General features: G+C 40.4%; 1 protein-coding gene across 1 annotated transcript in view; it reads right to left on the reverse strand.

Moving 5' to 3' along the window:
* Window positions 1-22138, reverse strand: part of LOC145991988 (E3 SUMO-protein ligase ZBED1-like) — a 39047-nt gene extending 16909 nt beyond the window's left edge. The window contains exon 1 of the mRNA XM_083127978.1: window positions 21860-22138. Within this exon, the coding sequence (XP_082984104.1) occupies window positions 21860-21941 (82 nt within the window). The 5' untranslated portion in view covers window positions 21942-22138. The remainder of the gene's footprint in view (window positions 1-21859) is intronic.
* Window positions 22139-25293: the final 3155 nt, after the last annotated feature.

The following is a 25293-nucleotide window of genomic DNA, read 5'->3' on the forward strand; positions in this document are numbered from 1 at the left end:
GCCGGCCAACACTTTGCGACAGATGCGGAAGTAAAATCAGCAGTCCGCAGATGGCTATACTCCAACCAAACGGACTTCTACGAACAGGGCATATTGAAACTGGTACCACGATGGGAGAAATGTGTTGAGAAACTTGGTGACTATGTAGAAAAGTAGGTCAAAGATGTCAGTTCATTTGTGATTTGTTTGGTTTTTGTTACATATTAAACTTTTTGCGCAAAAAAATATTGTGCGATACTTTCCGATTTGCCCTCGTAATTACATAATAATAATCATCATGTTTGCTTTATGTAGAATTTTACGAAAAATTGATGATGTCGATATTTTCACTTTTCATAATAAAGAGTGTTCAAAAAGTCACGCAACCCATGTAAAATTTGTTTTCTATTGTGTTACCTGGGCGCATCATTACGAAGCCATCCACTATGGCCGCCCAGCTCTCCCGATCTCACTCCGCCGGACTTTTTCCTCTGGGGATTTCTGAAGTCTACGCCTTACGTAACGCATCAACACACTTTGGATGAACCGAAGACGAACATTCAACGTACTGTGACAACATTTCAAGTGATACACTCCAGAGGGTCTTCAGGAACGTGATCAAATGGGTGCACATGTGTGAGGAACTGAATGGTGGCCATTTCCAACATCTTTTATAGTCCCTCTATGGGATTCGTGACTTTTTGATCACTCGGTACATGGGCCTCGCGAATATAGTTCGCACAGGGTGTCGTTTTTCCTAACGGCGGCCCTGCTTACATCCTTTTCCAAAATAACAGGTACATCAATTAAGTTAGTTTATGAATGAAGATTAATATTTTTAAAATTTACATGACTTATTTTTGAGAAAGATTTGTGAAAAAGCTCATTAAAAGCATTAGCAATATCATAATAATAATAATAATAATAATAATAATAATTTGGAATAAAATTAGTTTATTAGTTTATAATAGTTATTCTAAAATAACAACTATAACCGCGCTAATAATAATAATAATTAGTAGATTATTTCTGCTTATGAAGTTTTCCCAATAGCCTGAGCCCCCCCTCCTTACAAAAAATTCTGGCGACGCGCATACACATGGTAAACACATAAGAGTCCCACTGTGGCTGTTTTCTGGTTTCCTCTAGTACTTCCTTTCAAGTAGCTTATTAATTGTCCTCACCATGCTGGGTGAAGATAGAAAATTACGAGCATCCGAATCAAACCAAGGGCCCGTCAAGTATCTGAGCGATGCTTGCTGAGCAAGATTTTCGCTCGTTGAGCAGACAGATCATTTACTTGATGCTGTGTGCTCCTGCTCATTGATCAAAATATCAGTGCCTTTGAATAATCTGTGATCAATGTGGCTGCGTCGAGTGGACCAGATTTCAGTGTTTGAAAAGCTGTTAATTATGGAAGTAGAATAGTTGATGTGAACAAAACTGTCGAAATTTTCATTTCACACCCTTGCACAACTTTCCAAAACTACGGAGTATATTTAATATTTATTATTTCTTGGAATAAACAACACTTTCATTGAATACAATTACAAAAACTGGAATATTACATTACCTTCGTTTACTTGATTTTATTCTGTAATTACGCTATATCGCAACCAGAAGCGCAACCACGAATTTTTGTCTAGGGGGCAAATACCAGGATAAACGTACCAATAATAATAATAATGTAATTATTATAACATTATTATTGTTATTATTGATTTGCTATATTTTACTTTGCTTTTGTGCCACTTTTGGCTAATTTGTGGAGATGGGGACGAGTGATGATATGATGAAATTAATGAATGGACACTCACAAACATAAATGCCCACGCCGGGATTCGAACCCGGGACCAACATTATTATTATTAGTAGTAGTAATAGTGGTAGTAGTAGTAGTAGTATCAAATACGTTATTACACTCGTAAATTATGCAAAAAGGGGGTAGAAGTTGTCTCCATAGCAACAAACTATTTGAATTATTTTCCAACACGTTCAATTTCACATTAATAATGGAAAATTAGCACACACATTATTTTTGAAAGACAGAAAATGCTTGATAAATGCATTCCAAATATTATTATTATTTTTTTAACATTAACATTAACTTTCATGCACGATATATGTTTCACACATTAGCAACATGGAGCGACGTGGACACTAAATTGTGTACGTATTCAAAGTTTCTTTAATACATATTATATACAATATATATTATTTAAATACATTACACAACCAATTCATCCATTTCACAATAAACCAACAGCAAACATTACATAAATTGTCTCTCAAATGTGCACGCTCCCTTTCCTCAAAACAATTATTCACGCATTTAAAGGGCCTCCCCGATGGCGCAGTGGTAGCGTTGTCGCCCTTTAATCAAGGGGTCCCGGGTTCGATTCCCGGTGGAGGCACGGTTCGGATCTCACTTTAAACTGTAGGTTCAATCCCGATTAGCCTTTCTGTGCGTAAATCAATAAATCAATTTACAACTTATTTTCATTTAGATCGTTCGGTGCCCAGGGTCGACTCCCGCCGCCACCCTAGCTACGGTTCTGAACTTGATAAGTCTAAGAAAAGCAGGCATTGCGAGCGAAGCGATCAAGAAAATTTTACCAAAAGTTTCTTTATTTGCATAAAATTTGAAGTTGTGGCCCTGCAGGTACACTTGGCCGTCAATGTTTGCCCCCCTTGCCCCCTAGAACTAATTTCGGTCCAAGATTGGAGGAAATGTCCCCTGCCCCCTGTGGTTGCGCCTCTGATCGCAACGCAAGTCGTTAATCATATCATCACTGATATTTCGTTTCCTCATTGGTCGATAACCCGCCATCCTCATAGTTTTCCTCTTCTTCGCTTTGACTCACGAGATCGAAACACAAAAACGCTATATTCTGTGGCGAGCAAGGTTCAAGTTCGCTCAGCGATCAAGTGAGCATCGTTCGCCGAGCAACGCCTATTTGGCCGTCAAGTAGCTGAGCGCTCACGTTTCTCGCTGAGCGCCCAGGTTACGTTCACACCAAAGAAGACGGAGCTACACCCCTTTTAATACGCAACAACAAGTCACATAGATGAGGATGTAAACATTAATTTCTATTTAATTCTGGTCGATTTTATAGAAAACATTCTTGTGTTGGTCTCGGTTCCAGATGTTCCGAAAAGCTCGGTTTCGTTATCTGATTTCACTCCCATGTTTGGCGTAGCCGAGCGGGGGCTTACTTTTTTTAATTACACTGTTCTGGAATTAACTTTTTACAGAAACAAACCTATTATCCATAATTTATACATTTTGGGGTGCTGAATTCGAAAATGACATTAGTTGTTGCTAATTGATTCTCGCTTGTTTTCATGTTATGAATGAAATATAACTGAAACCACCTGCAAATGATGCATCGCATGAGAAAACATTGCTTTTTTAGGTAGAAAACTTGCTTCTTGCAGTCAAAATAACACGGAAAATCATTAACCGTTGCCCGAAATTGCTTATAAGTAAAGCCCGGATTTCTATGTAATTACATATTTTTCCTTTATATGTACAAGCGTGGAATTAAAATATATTGACGAATTACGTCAGTAGAGATGTCACAGTGAAGTTTTATATTACATATTTTTACATATTTTACTAAATGTTACATATTCCTAAGATATGAAATATTTTTTACATAAAACAGTCGTTAAAAGGAAAATCCAATGAACTTTTGGCGTACTAGTTAAAAAAGTATCTTCTCACTTCCCCTCCCCATTTCCAGGTCTAAAAAAATATAGTAAATTAAAAGTGCGATTTGCCTTCGTTGTACTTACATTCGCCACATCGTAACAATTACATCCAGATTCGACAGTGTTTCAGTTTCCAGTTTGTAACATGGAGCGGCAAGCAACACACAGCGAACGAAGAGAACCAACAATGGAAGGCGGCAAGTACAACGCTGAGAGGCACTTACCTTTCATCCGTACATTGTTGTGATCGTTTTGATTTTTGCAGCCGGCTGCGACAAATCTTGAATGAAGTATTGTTAACTCAACCGTAGAATTTCGTATATTTCGTCGCCTTTTCCTTTTAACCATTGGAGTTTTAAGAAGAGCTTGCCTCAGTATTTAAACAGTGTTTTAGCTGTAGAAAGCTGGAATGGCTCCGTCTACCTCCTCGTTATCTCAAAAGTTGCGATCTTGGATAGCAGTCGATGATGCATTTACTACGGATGGTAAAGTTATTTTTTGTCGAGTGTGCGATAAAAAAGTTGGGTGCACTATGAAGTCTCAATTAGATCAACATGTTCGCACTTCACTTCATGTGAAAAACAAACAACTACGGAGTGAAAAGAAGCAAGTTTTACTAACCCAGATGCAAGAGGATTCTTCATTCAGTGTGTTTTACAAGGAAATGTGCGAAGCAATGATTGCAACAAACATCCCTTGGTATAAAATTCAAGTACCGAAGGTCCGGGATTTGCTGGAAAAATATTGTGGCCGTAAACTTCCTGACGAGTCAACCCTTCGAAATCGATATCTTCCACATTCCTACAAAGAAACTTTAGAATCAATTAGGGCAGAAGTAGGCAGTTCCTATGTGTGGATTTCCATCGACGAAACAACTGATGCTTTGGGACGGTATGTAAGTAATTTCACTGTTGGAACGCTAATTGCTGATTCTCCATCTACACCACATCTCATTGCATGCAAAGTTCTAGAGCGTACTAATCATTCCACCATAGCACGATTTGTGAATGACAGTCTTAAATTGTTGTATCCGGATGGCGTACAAGAAGAGAGTTTTCTTCTCATGTTCACAGACAGTGCGTCATACATGTTAAAAGCTGCTACGGCACTTAAAGTGTTTTATCCTAACTTGATCCACTTTACTTGCTTGGCACATGCTCTCCAACGCATTGCTGAGGAGGTGAGAGGCAATTTCCCGGAAGTCAACCAACTTATTTCTTCCACGAAAAAGGTGTTTCTGAAGGCACCACAACGTGTGCAAGTTTACAAGGAACAATTGCCAGGTGTACCACTTCCTCCGGAACCTATTCTTACTAGATGGGGCACTTGGATCCGGGCAAGTAAGTTTTACAACGAACATTTTGAAGAAGTGAAATCTGTGCTTGACTCATTTTCGGCGGACTCAGCTGTATCGGTACGCACTGCTCAAAATCTCTTCAAGGGCACCAAACTTGCTTGCGGTATGGCATACATAAACAGCAATTTTGGTTGGATTGATACAAGCATAAAAAAACTTGAAACTGTTGGGCTTCCTCTCCTGGAAGCCATGGATATATATGAGGATGCAAGAAAGGAACTGTCTGCTGTTGGAGGAGATGTGGGAGAGAAAGCTCGAAGAAAATTTGACGCAGTGACTGAAAGAAACCCAGGTTACGTCAGCTTATTTACAGTGAGCCGCATTCTCAATGGTGAAACAGTTAACCCTCCCAATGATATTTCCCCCGACCACATTCACCTCCTGAAGTACGCTCCGGTTACTCCTTGTGACGTGGAGAGAAGTTTCTCTGCGTACAAGAACATATTATCTGATCGGCGACAAACATTTACTTCTGAACATTTGGAAATGTACCTGGTAACATATTGTAAGTTAAATAATTAAATACAGTGCCTGCCCCAAGATCAAAGGTAACCTGAATTTTTGTAAGTGCTTTTTGAGTGAAAAATTTGGGCAACGAAATTTACTACTGAACATTTTGAATGGTACCTGGTGACATTGTATATTAAATATTGAATATATTCAAATTGTGGTTAATATATTTGCTCTATAAGAACATAAAAAATACTTAATGTAAGCATTTTAATATTGTAACTTCAATTTTTGTAAGTCTTTTTGAAATAAACATATCCCTTTGTGAGGAAAAAATGTAACAAAAATAGGAAGTAACGTTTGGAATAAATATTTATAGTACATATTTCATTATGAATTTACATATTTTTTACATATTTCAGACATTTTTATTACATATTTATGTACATATTTTAGGGGTTGATATTACATAAAAATCCGGGCTTTACTTATAAGTGGCAGGGGCGACGAGAGGAGGCCGCGAGGGGGTGCTTGGGCACCCCTCAATTTTCTTCCGCACCCCCTGCGTTCAACTGTTATGTCGTCATATTGACCACCGAATGTTGGATACTGAAGTTATTACGTATGCAACAGACAAGCACTTTTAAGAAAGTGCATATATATATGCTTTTCTGTATTGGCGACAGTTTTTTCTTCTCGTCAGCAGTGTTGTTATGAATATTCTCTTCTTTTTGTTTCTTCAAGTGGTATGTTTGTGGTTTTCGATAATTGTCTATAACTTAATGTGTTATGTTCACCCCCCCCCCCTTTGTTCTTTATTGCATTGTTGATAAACGGTTTATTTTCCGCTTGTTCTTCCTCACATTGGAGCAAAAATTTACTGCCGGCGATTAGGGTAGCAGTTTCTAATTTTGCTCCCACACTATACTAAACTTTATCTACCAAGGGAAATTAACTGTCCTCGCCCCCCAACCCCCCTTCCCACCAGTTTTTAAAGGTCGCACGCGTGTCTAATGTTTTTCTTATTTTGAACATCGCACCCCCTAATTTCTTTCCGCACTCCCTCAGCACCCCTAGATGATTAATCTTGGCGCCGCCGCTGATAAGTGTTTAACACATGTTTTCATTTAAACTAAGAAGCGAAACAATGCAAATTTAGCATTTGAAGGGAATTTTAGCGTTTCGCTCGAAGTTTACCACATTTTGCACACCTTCTATGAAAAATATTTTTGAAAATATAGTATTTATGACTACAGTAATCACGATCAACGTCGACGGGCGTCGAGTCGCATTGACACAATGACGTACACAGAAAATTTGAGCGAAGGGCAGAAGATAGTAAATTTCTTTTTTCTAGGTGCTTGTCCGGATCAAGAAAGTGTGGGGCGTTACCACCACACCCCCTATACGCCTTCATGGCGTGGTGCTATGCACAGGGGAACACTTTACCTTTTTTACCTTTTAGGTGCTTGTCCTTACGGGACGCGCGCTTATTTCACTTACGTGAGCAGTCGCGTGCTGTACACTGTTTACAACATATATAAATTAGCTGCTTTCACGAGCTTAATTAATTTTTTTCTGCATGACTATGTTTTCTTTGTTTTTATATTTATTCTTTGTTATTTTGTTCCTTTAATTGTTTTGATTTATTTTTAATGGGTAAGATCGCAATTTAAACTGTAGGTGCATACAGTGGCTTAAAACACAAATTCTAAGTTTCTAAATTATTTTATTATTTTATAATGGTGACAAGGTTTTTTCAAGAATACAAAAGAATTTAAGCTATGTAAGAGATTATTCATTACAGTATCTTAATAATTCACTTGAACTTTCATGAAAGCAAATGAAAACAAATACAAAATTGTGCTCCTCACCTGAAGATGCTTGAAGAAATCAAGAACGTTCACATCAACTATTCTATTTCCATAATTAACAGCTTTTCAAACACTGAAATCTGGTCCATTCGACGCAGCCACATTGATCACAGATTATTCAAAGGCACTGATATTTTTCATTTCACACCCTTGCACAACTTTCCAAAACTACGGAGTATATTTAATATTTATTATTTCTTGGAATAAACAACACTTTCATTGAATACAATTACAAAAACTGGAATATTACATTACCTTCGTTTACTTGATTTTATTCTGTAATTACGCTATATCGCAACCAGAGGCGCAACCACGAATTTCTGTCTAGGGGGCAAGTACCAGGATAAACGTACCAATAATAATAATAATAATGTAAAAAGTATTCAACGCACCGGCAGTACCAACAGATCGAGGCTACTCTACACTCGACCAAGTTTGAGCGACACGCAAGCGACAAGAGACACGTGGTGCTTTGGTTCGGAAGGTTGCGTTTACTGAGAGTTCGTTTCCAAGCGAAACATGTTGCTTGTCGCTTCTCTTCTGTGGCTTGTTGAACGTGACAAGCGACACGAAAGTATCACACTGAAGCAACGAACGACAGGGACACTTCAGTTTATAAACAAGCATTCACCGCGCATGCGCGGATAACAAACCTCGCGACGATACACGGCATCCAAAAAACGGCTTAAGCAGAACAACGTGCAAGCGACAAGCGAGACGTGCAGCTTGTTGTGTCGCTTCGGTTCGAAAAGTTTCCTGTGAGGAAGATTTCACACCAAAGTTACAGGCGAACTTTCAGTAGTCAGTCAATGCAACCTTTCGAACAGAAGACACACGGAACAGGCTGAAAAACCCCTGCGTTCAATTGGTGAAATCCTAAAGCGACACGTGTTACGGGTCGTGTGTCGCTTCGATGTAAATCTCTCTTAGTCTATAAGCAAGCTTTCACTGTGACTGCACTACCAACATACAGATGCGACGCTATGCACGATATTAGAAAACGACCCAGTCCGAACGACACGCAAGCAACAAAGCAACACGAGTTGCTTCCGTTCGAAAGGTTGCATTTATTACTGAGGGTTCATTTCCAAGCTGCACTTGTTGCTGTCGCATGTCGCTTATTACTCATACGACTTCAGGCAATTTTATGTTCCTTACGTCAAAGTAGAGTATTTAAGTGCAGTAGCTTTATACTAGGTTTTTAGAGAAGCGCTGGTGTAGTGGGTATGGCTTCTGACTGCCAGACGGGAGACCCGGGTTCGATTCCCGGGGTGGGTGAATAAAGGTCGGAATTTTCCCGCATTGTCCCCGCATAAAGCAGCTCCTGGGCTCACCAGCCTCATATCAATGGGGGCAATCCTGGAGGGCAAAAGCGGCCGGAGTCTGGTGCTGATCACTTCGCCTCCAAAATGACCTTTCCCCCACATCCCGTAAATGTGCCTCCATGGCACTGTGTTATATGCACTTGGAACTTTACCTTTAGTGCGAAATCTTTGGAGTTTGCAACAAGCACTCGAGGCTGCTGTGAATTTTGAGAAGAGGGTCGCAAATGAAAGAAGGGTCTGTTTGGGCGAGAAATTTTATGACGATTGTCGCCAGTATGGCTGGAACAGGGCCGTAGTAAACAATATCGTTTTGCGCAAAGGATGAATGGAAGAGAACTCTTGCGGTAGGGATTTTGCAAGTTAAGATAGCTGGGACACGAGGCTAAAGTCTGGGCAAATTCGTTACGGACAACGTGTCATCAATTAGGATTTTTCGCGGGGAATCTTGCAGATCCTTTTTCATGTAATAGAAGCTGATTTGGGTTTCTAAAGAAAGTGCTTTATTCCGAATAAATAAATATTTGCAATTGATTACTTATTTTGTTTATATTTTTTCGAGACGAGATGAGAATTTTCACGAATCGTCTCGTCCGAGACGAGATAGGTGGTCAGTCTCGTCTCGTCTTGAATTTTAAAAAGCCTGTCCCGTCTCATGTCTCGTCCCGTTTTCGAGACGAGAGGGGACATGTCTCGTCTCGTCTCGTGGGCAACACTAAACACATACAAGCGAAACAAATCATACCTGAAACCATCGAAACCTAAAACTGAAGTCCGCATGTCGGAAGTTCCGAGCCGACTCGGAACTACCACAGAGAAACACCGAACGGTTTACCGCTGGCCGAGATGCCAACAATTGAAAGACGCATGGAATTCGAATCCTTTCATTGGATAAATTATATAAAAAAGCACGGCTCACTTTCATGTCTGCTAACATATAACGTGCACAACTGCTCAGGCTCACTGCCCTTGCTAGTGTACTGAATCAACCTTATCCTTAATGTAGTTTGTCTCCTTGACTAACCTTGCATTAATGCGAACAGCACGCCCCCCCTTTCCAAATGGATTCTAAAGGCATAAGAGGTGGTGTTTCATTTCAACTCAATTGCCGCGTTCACCCACAGGTAGAAGAAAAACTACCACCCAGAACTAAAAATCAATGGCAAGACAATCAAAGGAAACGATGCCCCCATTTTTGTGTGAAGATATATAGAATTGGTAGCTAAACTATAAAATTTTGTCCCCCCCCCCCATTCCCATGACGCCCCCATGTAGGCACCCCTGAGTATATATGTTACATCTTGTTTTTATTGAATTTATCATTACTGAGAATTTACTTCAGGGTAAATGACAAAAACGGGGGTTGGGAAAGCTCTGCCTATATGTAACACAGGGGTGCCCATCCCCCCCCCCCCCCAAGGCCAATGGCGCAATCCCCCCAAATCATATCATGTCTCTCCCCCACACCAAAAATCATATCATTCGTGCCCTCAAACCACATCGTAATCCCGACAGAGTATTTAATTACGACATCGTGTCTACCGAAACTAACTTTTCTCTCAGCTTTACTGAGCACACTTAATCTGCACCTCCTCCATAAACAGGGGTGCCCATCACTCAAGACCGCCCCTAAAATCGTTCATCATAATCCCCACAAAATGTTTTTGTTGAATACATAAATTATGTTTATTTGAATGAAATACCATGTTAAACTGTCAATATTTTTTTATTGTTCGATTTTCGAAAAACTTATAGCTAGCACATTGATTGGTTAAATGTAATAAATTAAGATAAATATAGAAAATTCAACCTTGACTAACCAAATAACATGCTCCAGCCGCATGACCAATTCTGTTTCACGAGACATTACAGAAACCTAGCTAGAAATGCCTAAGCTCAGGGAATAACATAATACGTTTTTCTTTCAAATAACACCTCATCCTTCCGCTCACGTTTTCTTGGGATAAATATATTTTAGTAACTCATAACAATATTTAAGCGGATTTTATTTTCAGTGCAAATATAACTTGTTAAAGGAATAATTTCCTGTGACATGAAGTTAGAAATGCGGATGATTCGATATGTGTTTGTTCGAAATGATGCACATGCTTTAAATTAAGCAGTATACAACTAACCAAAGAATTATATCTTAAGAAGTGATGTTATTAAAAAACATCGAGAATATCATTTATGTCTTGTAATGCAGTTACAGTATAAAACTTCACATTCACTTCAGTAATGGCCCAAACACGCATCCACGCTACGCAGGCGAAGCGAGCAAGAACATTTTTTCATCCATTTCTTTGCAGGCTTTCAAAAATATTCATTTAATGGGGTGTCAATACTTTCTTAGGATCCCGAGATATTTAGTCTCTTTCCAGTTTCTCTTTTGGCACGGTCCGGGTCGGAAACATGTCGATACCATATCGCTAAATACAGTCTCCAAAATTTAATGTTCGAACTCTCTCGCCACTACAGAAATTTCTTGACAATCTAAAATTTAACACTTTATCATGAGCTTCCTATCTCCCCCTTTAAATTTAATACTCAATCCTCCCACAAAAAGTTCCATTCCAATTTTAGAATTAGTGTTGATATTGAAGAGTGGATATTGCCTCCTCCAAAAAAAATAATTCTCAGTCTCCACACCAGAATTTTCGCAACAGTATAACACAATAGTAATACACAAGAATTGCATGCCCCCTAAATTTAATGCTCAATCCCCTCTAACTAAAATACCCGCCATAATCTAAGACCTATAATTGGATACTGTACCCCCAACGTTTAATTCAGAACCCCCCCCCCCAGAACCCACGTGTCAATTAAGACCATGTAAGAGTTGAATATTTCTCCCCCCCCCCATTCGATAATACCCTTGAACACTTTCTTATCTTCATCTAATGGATTAAATATGGTGCATTTAAGGTGTACAATTTTTACATATATTTTGGAAAAATATATAAATGTTGAATTTTATATTATTTGAAGGTAAAAAATCCCCCCAAAAAATCTCGTTGGCGCAACCTGCGCCATAATTCCCCCTGTGGGCACCCCTGTATGTGTAGCAAGTTTTTTCTTAAACGATGATACTGTTGTAACTTACGCATATAATTCTCAATATCCGTATCCGCGTGTGCTGAGATAATTCATTGGCCAGTTCGATACAGACCTGTTTGCCAGGCACGTATCCAGGAATTCCTTTCGGGGGGGGCTCAACACCATTTTTTAAGGGGTATAGTAAGAACCTCACAATTGTATGTTTAAGACCAGTGGTGGCAATTGGGTTCCAAAACGGGGGGGGGAGGGGTGCGGAAGGCGTTGCAAGGAAAGTTTACTTTCTCTTGGTAGCCAAGGCTTAACATTAAGAGGCCATAATTTTGAAGCAGAAAAATAAAAAATGGGGAGCAACTATCCCTTAAATCGTTGCCACTGTAAGGCTATCATTTTAATCAGAACGTGAAATCGGAACATTTTTTACCACTCGACTCCTCTGTTTCCATGCATTGATAATGTGTGCCGGAACCATCTCAGTATGTGTGTTTGTCCATTTCTTCTCATCAGGTATAAAAACATCTATGGTATCTTTGAGTGTTTTTACGAAGCTGTTACACATACACGGGATGGACAATCCACTCGACAATGCGAGATTCAAATTGTGGGTTGCGAACTGGACGCAGACAGCTCTCGAATATTTCTCTCTGATTCGAGCCTGAACACCACTAACGTGTCTTGTCCTCCCATTTTTTCAGCTCTTATAAAACCCACCAAATTGTTCAGATTCAGACCTTAGCACTCACAAATGTTCAAAAATGCCTGTCACAGCTTCCGCTGTCTTGTTATATATCGGCCGAAACAAAGGAAGTCTTGTCGAATATAGCTGGATCACGAAACAATTAATGCACAATGAAAACCCTTCCGTTCCCAACACATCTAATGTTTCGTCTCCCAGTATGATCAAATGCTTACTCATTTATCTCCAGTGACGTGCCCAAGGGAGGGTTGGTGAGGTAATAACCCCATTTGACCCTACAGGTTTGAATATGATCCTTTAGGGTGCTGTCGTCTGCCTGCCTTCACACCTAACCTTAACAAGGCCCTAATTTTTCATCCTTGTGACTTGGATTTTCAAGACTTAGGAAGGTTTCAGACCGAAGGGACACGCGATACATGTCGATTGGAATGGGCCAATCAACAGCAACGTTTCACACCGTAGCGACACAAAAGGCCGCACAAACCTAATCTTCAGGCGACACGGTGTGAAATCTCCCTTATTAGGCCACTGTCATTGTCACCTTGAAGTAGTAGCTCTTGTTGACCACAGAAAAAATTATCCTCAACCGGTGATAATGCTCCTCAGTTTTCTTCTCTCTCCTATATTTTCTGTGCTTGTTCACTATACAGGCAACACCTTACGATTTGATATACACAGGACATGTACTATGTAGACATTTTAACGAAAAATCGGTTGAAGTCAGGGATGACTAGGTGGCTCAGTTGGCAGAGCCCTGATTTGGGTCCTGGTAGAGCCTGCAATTTCCGCCTAAAATGTCTACATATGCAACATCTTCTTGCTTTCTCTTCTCGACATTCATAAAATTTTCGGCTGTCTCTTTATGGTAGTTAAGTGTTTGAATGTGTTTCGAACCCAGTAGGCTTAAACAAAAGTATTTTTTTAAATCATGAAATTCTCAGACTGCATATACGAAATTTAGTTCTAGCAAAACTAAATCATCACTCAAAACTTTGATTTTCAGTTGATCTATGCAGTTTATTTCTGTTTTAATATCCGGTACTGATGAAATATTCACTTTAGAGAGAGAGAAAGAGAGAGAGGCCTTGATCTCTTCGGCCCTCGAACCGAGCTAGCACTACTCTGAGGCCCCGGAAGTTCTGCTGTCGTCAATGTCTTCATTTTCGAATCACTATATCTTATAAAGCAACCAGAGGACGCTGACTGATCTGATCACCAATCGACTGTATGAATTGTCACACTTACCTCTGAAATCTCATTAACCGATTCTTTGTACAGATCAATCGAAAAATTGAATCGGCGTATTTATATCCTCATTATCTTGTAGAACGTTCCGCAGATAAAACGATTCGTTAATATCGCCAGTAATTGACTCCTTCTCTCATTCAAGAACGAACCCTCTCCCGCCTTCGAGAGATTAGAAATTACAACGAATCGCCCTACGTGTGGCTCTACCTTTGTTGTGCAGCTTCCAAATGCTGACAAGTCTCTACATAGTCCTCAAGTGCGCTGAAACAACACCGAAAGCGCAAGGAAAGTGTACGTGCAATATTACCAACAACAGGGTTATAGAACCTTCTCCGTCTTGCCTCGATACTTGTCTATCTCCTTAAATCATCGTCACATTATTCAAAAAGCCAAAAACCTAATTTTATCTAGTGTAAAATAAAAAAAATCCTGGGGGGGGGGGGTCGAGCCACATCAACCCCACCTTGGATACGTGCTATTAACAATAACAGGGTTATAGCACATTCTCCATCTTGTCTCGATAATTATTTCTCCCAAATTATCATGACATTATTCAAGAAGCCAAAATCCTAATTTTATCTAGTGTAAACAGAAAAAAAATCCTGAAGGGGGGCTCAAGCCTCCTGATTCCCACCTTGGATACGTGCTATTGACAATAATAGGGTTATAGAACACTCTCCGTCTTGTCTCGATAATTATTTCTCTCAGATTTATAAATTTATTATCTTCACATTATTAAAGACGCCAAAAATCTAATTTTATCTAGTGTAAATTTAAAAATTTCCTGAGGGGATGGGCTCGAGCTATTAATAATAACAGGGGTATAAAACATGCTCCGTCTTGCCTCGATAATTATCTCTCTCCTTACATTATTTTCACATTATTTAAGAAGCGAAAAACCTAATTTTATCTAACGTAAAGTGAAAAATTTTCTTGGGAGAGGGTCGAGCCCCTGTGACCCATCTTGGATACGTGCTATTATCAATAACAGGGTTACGGAACATTCTCAGTCTTACCTCGATAATTATTTCTTTCCTTAAATTATTGTCACATTATTTTTTTTCACACCACAAGAAACAAAAAAAACTCATTTTATCTAGTGTAAACCTAAAACTTTCGGGGGGGGGCTCGAGCCCCCTAAGCCCCCCCTCTGGATACGTGCCTGCTGTTTGCATTATGTTATGTCGTGAAATTCGTAACTATAAGCTTCTTGTTAATTGCATGCTCACAGGAGGGAGGCATGGGCCCACACCGAAAATCTACCCTTACAAGTGGCAGATACATCGGAAGTTACTTCAGTATTTCACATTGCCAAAGCTTGGGACCCACCCTGCTAAATGTTTTAACAACAATGCAAAGCGCCGCACAGCCACGAGGTAGCAAAGAGGCGGGAATAATCGTCCGTTAAAAGAAGTCTCGACGTTGAAGGAAAGCGGGTTATTAGTATTCCAAGCAAACCGCAAGAGAAGCTGCAACCTGACCTTTCGTTGCCGGTTCCAAGCGCACCAAATAAACCGGTTTGGCTGCCCTTCGAGACAACTCTCCACTGGCGGAGGAAACGAGCTATTCTCAGCCACGGTCTCCTGCCCTGCAAGGTTTCCAAGCGTGAAGCAGATTTCGGTTACATCTCGGTTCTGCCTGTTCTGGGCTCTTTCCAAACTGTGCCTCACGAAAGTCTTCACAGGCAGGCACGTATCTAGAAATATATTTGGGGGGAGGGTCCGAACAAAGTGTCTCAAAAATAATAAAATAATAATAATAAAGCTTGAATTAAAATAATTAAATTAAAAGCAATTATAATTAATAATAGCATTAATTAAAATATTCAAATTAATATTGCACGGCAGGTTGTTTGAAAATTTAAACAGTAATTTATCCTTCCCTCCACACCTCTTAACCATCACCAACATTTTCAGGACATTCCTTATGGTTATTTTTGTGCTAAATTTGACATTACACCCTGTTGAAATCAATTCCACAACTCCACCCCTCCCATGAAAATTCTGTGGAAAATATCATTATTTAGAAGTTATGGACGTCTCAGGAATAGGGAGGAATCTGCAGAGGAAATTCCTAGCTGGTGATACCTTGGGCGAGTATTCTGAACTGAAGGGTAGCATGCCCCCACTTCGAACACTGGAAATGTTTTAAATTTAGACTAAAATATAATGATCGCCTCTTTACGCGACAAAAGATGAGGGGAAAGTCATTAAATATTTTGTTTATTGATAATTTGTTAGTTCTCAGCATCTCGCGGCGATGGCCAAATCACGCCGCCTACCTGAGTCTTGTCTAAAAGAAACGAGATGCTTCGAGACTTGACGAGGACAGACCATAGTTAAACTAAGACGATAGCGATCCTAGACTCTCGATTTGCCCTGAAGATGAGTGACGTTAGCTCTCGAAATCTTCAAAAACTGTTCCAGAACTGGGGCCCATACCTCGAGAGAATTTATTTATCATTCGTCGCCAGAAAAGCTTCAAGACGTACTTCTTATACGTAAGGTATCAGTCCATTAGGGATAATTCGTCGTCGCCTTGTAATCAAGGGGTCCCGGGTTCGTCATTCGATGGAGCCACATGGTTCTGATCCAGCTTTAAACTGTTGATACAATACAGATTAGCCTATCTGTGCATAAAACACATACAGTGGCGGCGATTAGGTGGGGCGGTTGTCCCCCACTTTTCGCCCTATGCTAAACCTTACCTACAAATGGAAATATACTGCTATTAACCCCCCCCCCCCTTACTTTTGGCACCTTGACCCCCGGTCTGGAACCCAATCGCAGTCACTGAGCACAAAGCATAAAACGGCTTCGCTGCAGTGTCGGCTTATACACTGTCGGCTTTCTACTTTCTGGGGGTGAAACACTGTAATTTAGGGGAATGGACGTCCGGAAGGGGGCAAGGAGGGGGCGCGGCCCCCCTGGAAAATGAACGTTCACTTGAAAATTATATATTTCACACATAATTTCATTTTAGCCACAGTTAATTATTATAAATACGTTGAAGGAACATGAAAATTTCAGACTGAAATAGTGCTTTTTGAGGAAGCATCACTATTATGGGGGAAAATCCTGCGGACGTCCATGTTTAGAGGTGGTGATACAGAAAGTAAAAGTCTATAAGGCTTCATATTGAAATCTTATTTTGGATGATCTATCGTATATGTAGAGAACGTCGAGGCAAGCAGCTATTCTTAACTATTTTGCTAGTTGAGGTCTTGTTTCGGCGCCACGAGCCCTCTGAAAACAAATTTCAATTTCAATTTTAATTTTCCTTTATTGAACGGCGAGGGTCAGCCTGCGGTTGTTTTGCCACCTAACTCCACGTTTATAAACAGTCATGCACTACAGATAAGTAGTTTGCACTTGAAAGTAGTACTCTAAGGTAACTTGATCATGTTATGAGAGAAGCCAACAGAATGAAACAAACCTCTGAGACTGTTGTAGGCCGTAAACAATTTTTCGAAAGCACTTTTCTGACTTCTTAAAAACGCATCCTTTTCACACTTTATTTTTAGCATTTTAAAATCCTGGTCCAAATTTACGTTCCCTACAAACATATCGAAAGAGGGAGGACTCTCAAAGCACTCACGACTGGATTCGAACCCGAGAACGTCGATGGAGGGTACACCGAGACGCGCACATGAAGAGGGATGAAGATTTAGAGGAAAGGATAGAATGATGCGAGGCAGATGAATACTGAGAGAGAGAGAGAGAGAGAGTGAGAGAGAGAGAAAGAGAAGGAGGAAAGGCACAAAGAAAGGAGAGAAAGAAAGAAAGATGAAAAAGTGACGTAGAGAACTAGAAGAAAACAAGTGAAGAAAGAAAGAGTGAAATACGTAGGCAGAAAGACGAAGAAAGGGATAACTCTAGCAGCCACGAGGACCGAAGCAGAACCCACCTAAAAATATTTCGTTCGCCCGTGAGCACTGGCGCACGCAGTAGGGAGGGAAGCTGAAGGGGGCTACAGCCCTCTCCGACATGTTGAGAAAAATCAAAATTTTCAAATGAAAGCACTGAAGAACTCGAGGACCATCCCCGAGATTACGGTTTCTGCCTCTGAACAATTATTAAAACAGATTAAAAATAGTAATTGCGAAATATTATAGCTCTTATCTCCTCTTACGCCGGGCGTTCAATGCTGGCAAGGGAAGTGGAGAGCTGAGAAGCGACCAATCCAGCGAGATGAGAAGCACGGCAGCATGCGGAACGAGGTGCGTGTAGCACCTCCTCCCGCGACGTCGTAACTCTCGGCGCCACCGCTGTTGTTCTTTATTAGCATACAATGTTAACTAAACATTACTCATTCTCTCTTGTTGTAACTATGCTTATTCAATTACGTTTTGAGATTGCCTCTCTTCTCTCATCTTCAGATGAACAAATTTTATTTTTGTTGGTTGTGGGGATCAAACCTAATTACTTCTCGTCGGCCCTTCTACTTTTGTTGCACTTATGCTGTGCTATTTCTAAGTAGAATACACAACATATGCTTAAATCTTGGGGTAAACCTGGAGTAGCTCCTTAGCGCACCGGGTTTCTTCACCAGAGGACGAGAGAAGAAGCGTTTTCTCCAAACGTAATATTAAAATAAATATAATTAAAAGCAATGGATAATGCTCAATTAACATAGCATGCTAGATTCTTATTATGTTCAAGTTGATATTGCTCATTTGATTTATTACAACCAGATGTTTTAGTGATCTGCAGGTTTCACAGTACTAATAAATAGCTATGTACATATCCTACATTTCCTAGTTCCGCACCGTGGTCGACCTGTATAAAGGCGTAATCAGACTGAACTTGATTTCCAGTTAGTTGACCTGACCGGAAGCGATGGCTGCCTGGCTGGCTGCTTGACTAGTTTTGAGGAACAGGTCATGTTCTAATTGCTACTGGCTTTCTTCGACTGGATTCTGTGGAACAGCCGATCAGAACAAAGTTTGACCATGTGAAGATAATCTGTGAGTTTGCAAAGGAGAGTTTTTTGTCTGCGGTTTCCGAGTGTTGGCTGTTTTTGTTAGTTTCTCGATAAAATAAAGTAAATAGATGACGTGCAGTGCATTCGTGTTCAGGTCATTAATATTTATGTATGTATGCAAAGCGAAGAAATGTGTACGTGACAAATATGATTAGCGGAAAATGAAAATTCTTGTTATTACAAGTGTATTAAATGTTTGATATTTGGGTGCGAGTGTGTGTGAATGAATCCTCCGAATGTGATGCATGAATAATACTACCCGAGTTAATTAAAAGCTTGGTGGGTACGCATTGATTATCATACTTTATTCGAGCCAATCTCTAATCCATACTTTTCTTTTTTCATTTTTAATAAATGCACAAAGCAGTAACAACATTCTTCAAATTGCTCGTCCACCTTTACAGACTGTCTGCTCTGCGCAATGTCTTATGGGAACAAAAGTCTATCGACAAGTACGGAAACACGTATCGTGTGAGGCAAAAAAACTAGCAAATGGGTAGCCAGTCCAGCGCCAACTAGGACATTCCTACTGGAAATCCAGTAGATCTGAATCTCCTGGGGGGAAGCGTAACAAATTTTCTCCAGAGATTTCGGTCTGTGTATGAAACTGGCGGCCCATCGTGAGGAAATTGGGGAGCTACGAATGAGTATCGTAACCCAGTCATGGTAAACCTACAACAACGACTATGGGTTCGTCGTCAGTGTCGTGCCTAATGCGGAGAGTGATGGGGCATAACCCACCTTTGGCCCAGTATTTATGAAGAAAAAACATCAAAGGTAGGAAAATATTAGGGCTCAGCCGATAGCAATAGTCTCACCGATTCCCACCGTACCGATAATTAAAAGTTATTCAAGATGTTAATTAACAATAGTGTGTAAGTATTCCAATCTAATTATATGAATCAATTGACCAAGATTTTTGCTTTAAAATATTTTAAAATTACATTACAATATTAAATTACATGTTATATAATCACAAAATTAAGTTGCATCACACAAAACTGGTGCAAAAAAAGAGAATCTTCTAATTTCGCATAATTTCCCGGATAACTCTGCTCAAGAGTCGAGAGGCATTTTTATTGAGACCGCGAAAAGACCGAGGAAAAGTATAGGTCGGTATCAGTTAATAAATTCAAACCGTATACTTTCCGATACCGATACTAGAAAATATGGCAAAATGAGGACTGACTAAAAAAAAAAAAAAAAGTGTACGCCCACCTCTGCTGATGCATGTGAGAGTGTGGCCGGCTGGTCCTTAAGCCAGTATCCACGATGAGGGCGACAGGTCCATCCCAACTGAAAGGCTTTAAGATATATTATTTCTTGCACTTCTTCTTTTAAGACTCAAATGTTCTGTCTTTTATAATATAATATATATTTTTTAGTTTGATTTAAGTCCACTTCATTTTCATGATAGGCTAATCTGAACTGGAGCTAGAGTTTAAATTTCGAAGTGAAACACTGCGTCTCAAAAGCAGACCCAACACGAGATCCCATGAAAGAATATGTCTGTTTTCTTTCATTATTCACTTTACTCCTCTCAGCTGATCGTTTTAATGCGTTTCAACTCAACTAGAATTATTAAAAGGTCAATTACTTTCTCTCCTTGTCTTAAATAATTTATTTTTCATCATTTGACAATTCAGACAAATGAAAATAAATTTCATATTTTGTCTGTCCCACCCCGTGACACAAAATTGCCTACTTATAGCTACAAATCTGGGAAAGTATTTTAAAGGTTAAATCTAGAGTATGTAGTCCGCCTGTCCCACCCGTGGAATGCCTCAGTACTACATATTCCTTTCATACAACAGTGCAAGTGTAGGGTAACATTGTTTCTCAGTGAGGTGATGTATCCGACCTAAATTCGCCGCCCCCAACTGTAACTTATGCATCCGACACTGCCTCAAGGGCTGTTGCGCCAGGGGTTATGATCCTACATTTCCTTATGAAATTAAGGTGTATTGATTCACATGCACAACTATTTTTCTTTTCTGTAAACTATTTCGGTGTGTTTCGATGTATTTTGTCATTATAACCATCAAGCGTATCAAAAATATTCTCGTTTTTTTTAGGAAGTTTATATATATATATATATCAACAACGATGTGTATGTGCGTGCGCGCGCGTGAGGCTCCATGGTTATGGTTTTCGTAGCGACCAGCAGAGCTCATGGAATCTTATATAAAATCGCAAATTTTGTAATACGCCTCTTGGTTTGTTCTTTATTTTATCCACACACGTAACCACAATTCATCGTGTTAGTTGCGAAAACGACGGAAAATATTGTTATTTTTGATAATGATCATGAAAATTATTCGAAAAAAAAACTTGTGTTTTTCTTTCAGTTTGGAAAATATGCTGCCTCCTTCCCTTGCATGAAAGAGTGCACCAATAATTTGAACCTAGTGACGCCAACTCTCGATACTGACCCAATTGTTTGCCATTGATGACTTAATCCCAGAACATATCCCTGTTCTGTATCCTCACTATTCATGGGAGAATTGTCAGCGTAACGCACTATCAAGCCAGAGGTCTCGGGTTCGAACCCTGGTCGGGTATGAACGTGTTTGTCCCATCACCAAACTCATCCGTTCACCATCCATCCCCGTCGTCGCCAATAACACAAGAGGTAGGAATGCCTCGTAAAACAACCGCAACACAAAATAACAGAAATCAAATTTTTGGTGCAGTCACTGGAGGTTGCGGTTTTTAAATGCGAACAAGTTTGCAACACTGCGATGAAACGAGCGACAAGCCGGAGTTTCCGGTTGAGCAAGAGGGAGGGGGAAGTCGGCTAACATTGACCTTGGCCACAGAGCGTGCAGTAACAACGGAACCGTAGCTTACAATCTAGTAAACACATTCAAATAGTTCTTTCCTAGTTTCGAATAGCAAATACTGCACGCACTTGACAAAAGAACAAAAGTTTCAACACGCACTAACTTGGCATTACTAACACTAACAGTCAATTTTGGAATTACCAATTGCAATAATACATATCTTGCACTTAAATTTAGCTCAAAATGTTATAATGTTAATGCCACGTTTAGTTTCATAACAATCCCATACGACTATTAATTACTCCATCATACACTGCCATGCACACACACGCTCTGTCATGCTTGTAAGAAACCGGTAACCGTGTACGCGTCAAAGAGCATGCTGCTAACATAATTACCTGCTACTTGAAACTTCTCTTCGCTTGTAGCTGTCGGTGTGTCAGCTTTTCCCTCCGGTTGTGACGAAGTTTGAGACGACATGCTTCAAGACGTCCTGCAAAAAGCAGTTTTTTTCAATCAACTGCTGCTGGGCCACAACTTTCGCTCCAACTTTGCAGGCAGTTGGGAAATAACACGGTTTGTTGGTTGCTTTTTGTCGTTATCAGACGGAAGACGACGTTCGCTTACAAACCGATTGCGGCTACCATCTGTTGGACATTCGAGCAACCACTACCGCTTTCCGGCACGAACCGACCGAATGGCCATGTGTTAATGCCGTTAACTACCGCGAAAAATGGAGTGGCGCTGTGTGCTCTTGAACGCCTTTGGTACATCGCCTTACCTGATGCGATGTTACTCGTTGGATTGGCCCATTGAATGGATTTAGCACACACAGACCTGAGTGCCAGAGGCGTAACCACGATTTTTTGTCTGGGGGTGCAAGAACCAGGATAAACGTACCAATAATAATAATAATAACAATAACAATAATAATAATTAGTAGTAGTAGTATGAAAGACGTTATTATCCTCGTAAATTACACAAAAAAGGGAGAGAAGTCGGTGCTGAAGCATTTGTGTTGGAAGTTGGATCAAACTATGTGAAATATTTTTTTTCGAAACGTTCAATTTCACATTAAGAATGGAAAACAAGCACACAAACTATGTTTTTGAGAGACAGAAAATGCATGATAAATGCATTTAAAATTTAATTCTTTCTTTGCATATAACATATATAACTTTCATGTACAACATATATTTGGAGCGACGCATGGGCGTATATAACTTGGGGCCTAACTTTGAGGGGGGAGGGGCAGAATAGAAATTGGGACTTAACTTCCTGGGGCAAAATCAAACTTGAGACTTAAGTTTCGAGGGCACAATCAAACTTGGGACTTCGGGAGACAGGATGGACACTTCTTCTATCCACAAAAAGAACTATTTTCTAAATAACTTACATTTGAGCAATCATAAAAAATACTCGTAAAAACCTTGCCCCTTCTGTCCCAAGAGGTTGACAAAAGTATCTTTAATTTTTAAATTTAGTAAACTTGACAATTTTTGGGTTATTCGTTACAAACTGAAAACAATATTGATTTAATAGGGCGCCATAGCATTCTCTCTATCACAACTTTTCCCATTTAGAACGTTCGGCGCCCAGGGCCGACTCCCGCCGCTCCTATCTACGGCTCTGAACTTGATAAGACCAAGAAAAGCAGGTATTGAGAGCGAAGCGAGGAAGAAAATTTTAAGAACAGTATTTTTACTATCATAAAATTTGAAATCGAGGGGGGCAATTGCCTCCTGTGCCCTCTGCAAGTGCCCTTGCCCGTTAATGTTTGCCCCTCCTTGAATCGATTTCCATCCAAGGTTGGGGGGCAATGGCCCCTGCCCCATGTGGTTGCGCCACTGACGAGTGTAAGAGTTAGTGTCAAGAGTTATTGCAAAAACTCAAAAGTGTGCGAGCTACAGCCTGGCGCCTGAAGCGTTCGAACATCGAAGATGTTGGAGGAGGAGACGAAAATAAGGTGACACTCTTCTCTTGCACGCAGGTCTGTGTGTGCCAGTGGCGTGGCGCAGTTCTCTTTTTGGACTTAGAGGAGGATGCACCTTAAGCCTAAAAAGCCATCCTCTGGCTATGCCAGACTAAGTTTCAACGTAAAATCCGTTCACATTACGCTTATAATATTAATAGTGAGTTATATACTGGAGCAAACATCATTTCAGTTACGGGGCTTGAACTGGATCTCTAGATTGTCGATGGCAAACCTAACATCAAAAGGTTAATTGCAATCTGCTGCGAAGAAATAGCAGCGGACTCCAGTCTTGGACTATATTCACTGAAAATTTGTCACTCAATGAAATGCCTATTGGAGGGATTGGAGCACTTAGAGCACTGTATACGTTGTATACCCTGCGTAGCGGAATTGGGGCTACTGGACCTAAGGGCAAAGGGACAATTGCCCCTGGGCTCCCCCTCCTAAATTTTTGGGCTCCTTTGAAGTGAAACATAAGAGTCGTGAACGTTGTGGGAAATTTATCTCAGATCTTATTTCAATCTCGTACTAAGGCCTGGGGGGGGGGGAGGATATTTGGTGGGAAGTTACATTTTAAATATCACGTAATATTACTGGTAATAAAAAAGGTCATAAATTATGAAGTTTGTTTGTTTAGGTATTGTGTAACAATAAGGCATCGGCCGGTTGAGAAACTGAATCTTTCTACTCGATTCACAACTGTATTTCACTACGCTACACTACTATTACGAAAACCACGTAGCTATATAGGTATGAGATGAGAGAAGTTTCCTATCGATTGTCATTTTTGAGCCAGTAACATAATTCTGAATTTCGGAGGAGACTCATAATGTCAAGTTGCCAGGACCCCTCTGGCTGAGACAACTCACCACTGCTTATTATCGCAGACGTCGTCATATGATATGTTACTGGGAACCAACTTTCTGTTTCATAAATCCATTTTTTTTTAAAAATAAGACACACTAACTGCTGAATTTCTGGGATTATATAAAATTTCAGGAACACAGAGAGAGAACATAGCGGGGCCCCTACAGCTCGCCCCCCCCCCGACATCGCGGGGTTTGCGGGACGGCTGCTACGCCACTGGTGTGTGCTGAAGAAATAGAAGGGAAAACAACGTTAGAAACGGAGTGGAAGAAGAATACCAGACAAAGAAAGAGAAAAATAAATATGATTATTATTATAATGGCCCCACCTCCCCCCTCCAAATATTATCTCATTCTTCCTGAATGGTCTCTCCGATGGCACAGTGGTAGCGTCGTCGCCTTGTAATCAAGGGATCCGGGCAAGCATGTATCGAGAAATTCCTTTCGGGGGGGGGGTGAACAACATATTTTTAAGGGGTATAGATAGAACCTCACAAGTGTATGATTAAGGCCAGTGGGGGCCTATTGGTGCCAAAACGAGGGGGAGGGGAAGAAAAATAAGGCTTAGCAACAAGAGGCCATAGTGTGTAGCCACGGTTTAAGGCTGCCATTTTTATCAGAACTTGTTTGGCCGGTTAAACATCTATGGTGTCCGAGTGTTTTTACGAAGCTGTTACTCACGCACGGGATGGACAATCCACTCGACAACGCGAGATTCAAACCGTGGGCTGCGAAGAGCTCCGTTACCCCCCTCCGCGACCATCGCCGAATCGGTCGAAACTTTGCGTGCCATATGTGCTCCTTATGTGCGTTTATGTGCGCCAAACATTTCCATTTGTGCGCGCTTAATAAGAACGCAATAAGATGTCAAAATCCGCGGAGCAAGGTAACGCCTCTCCGCGACTTTCAGATAATGAGCTCAAACTTCGTCCCCCATATGTGCTCCTTATGTGCGTTTATGTGCGCCAAAAAATTCCTTTTGTGCGCGCTT

This window comes from Lepisma saccharinum, chromosome 9 (genome assembly GCF_977018435.1).
Source record: "Lepisma saccharinum chromosome 9, izLepSacc3.1, whole genome shotgun sequence".
Classification (NCBI taxonomy): Eukaryota; Metazoa; Arthropoda; class Insecta; order Zygentoma; family Lepismatidae; genus Lepisma; species Lepisma saccharinum.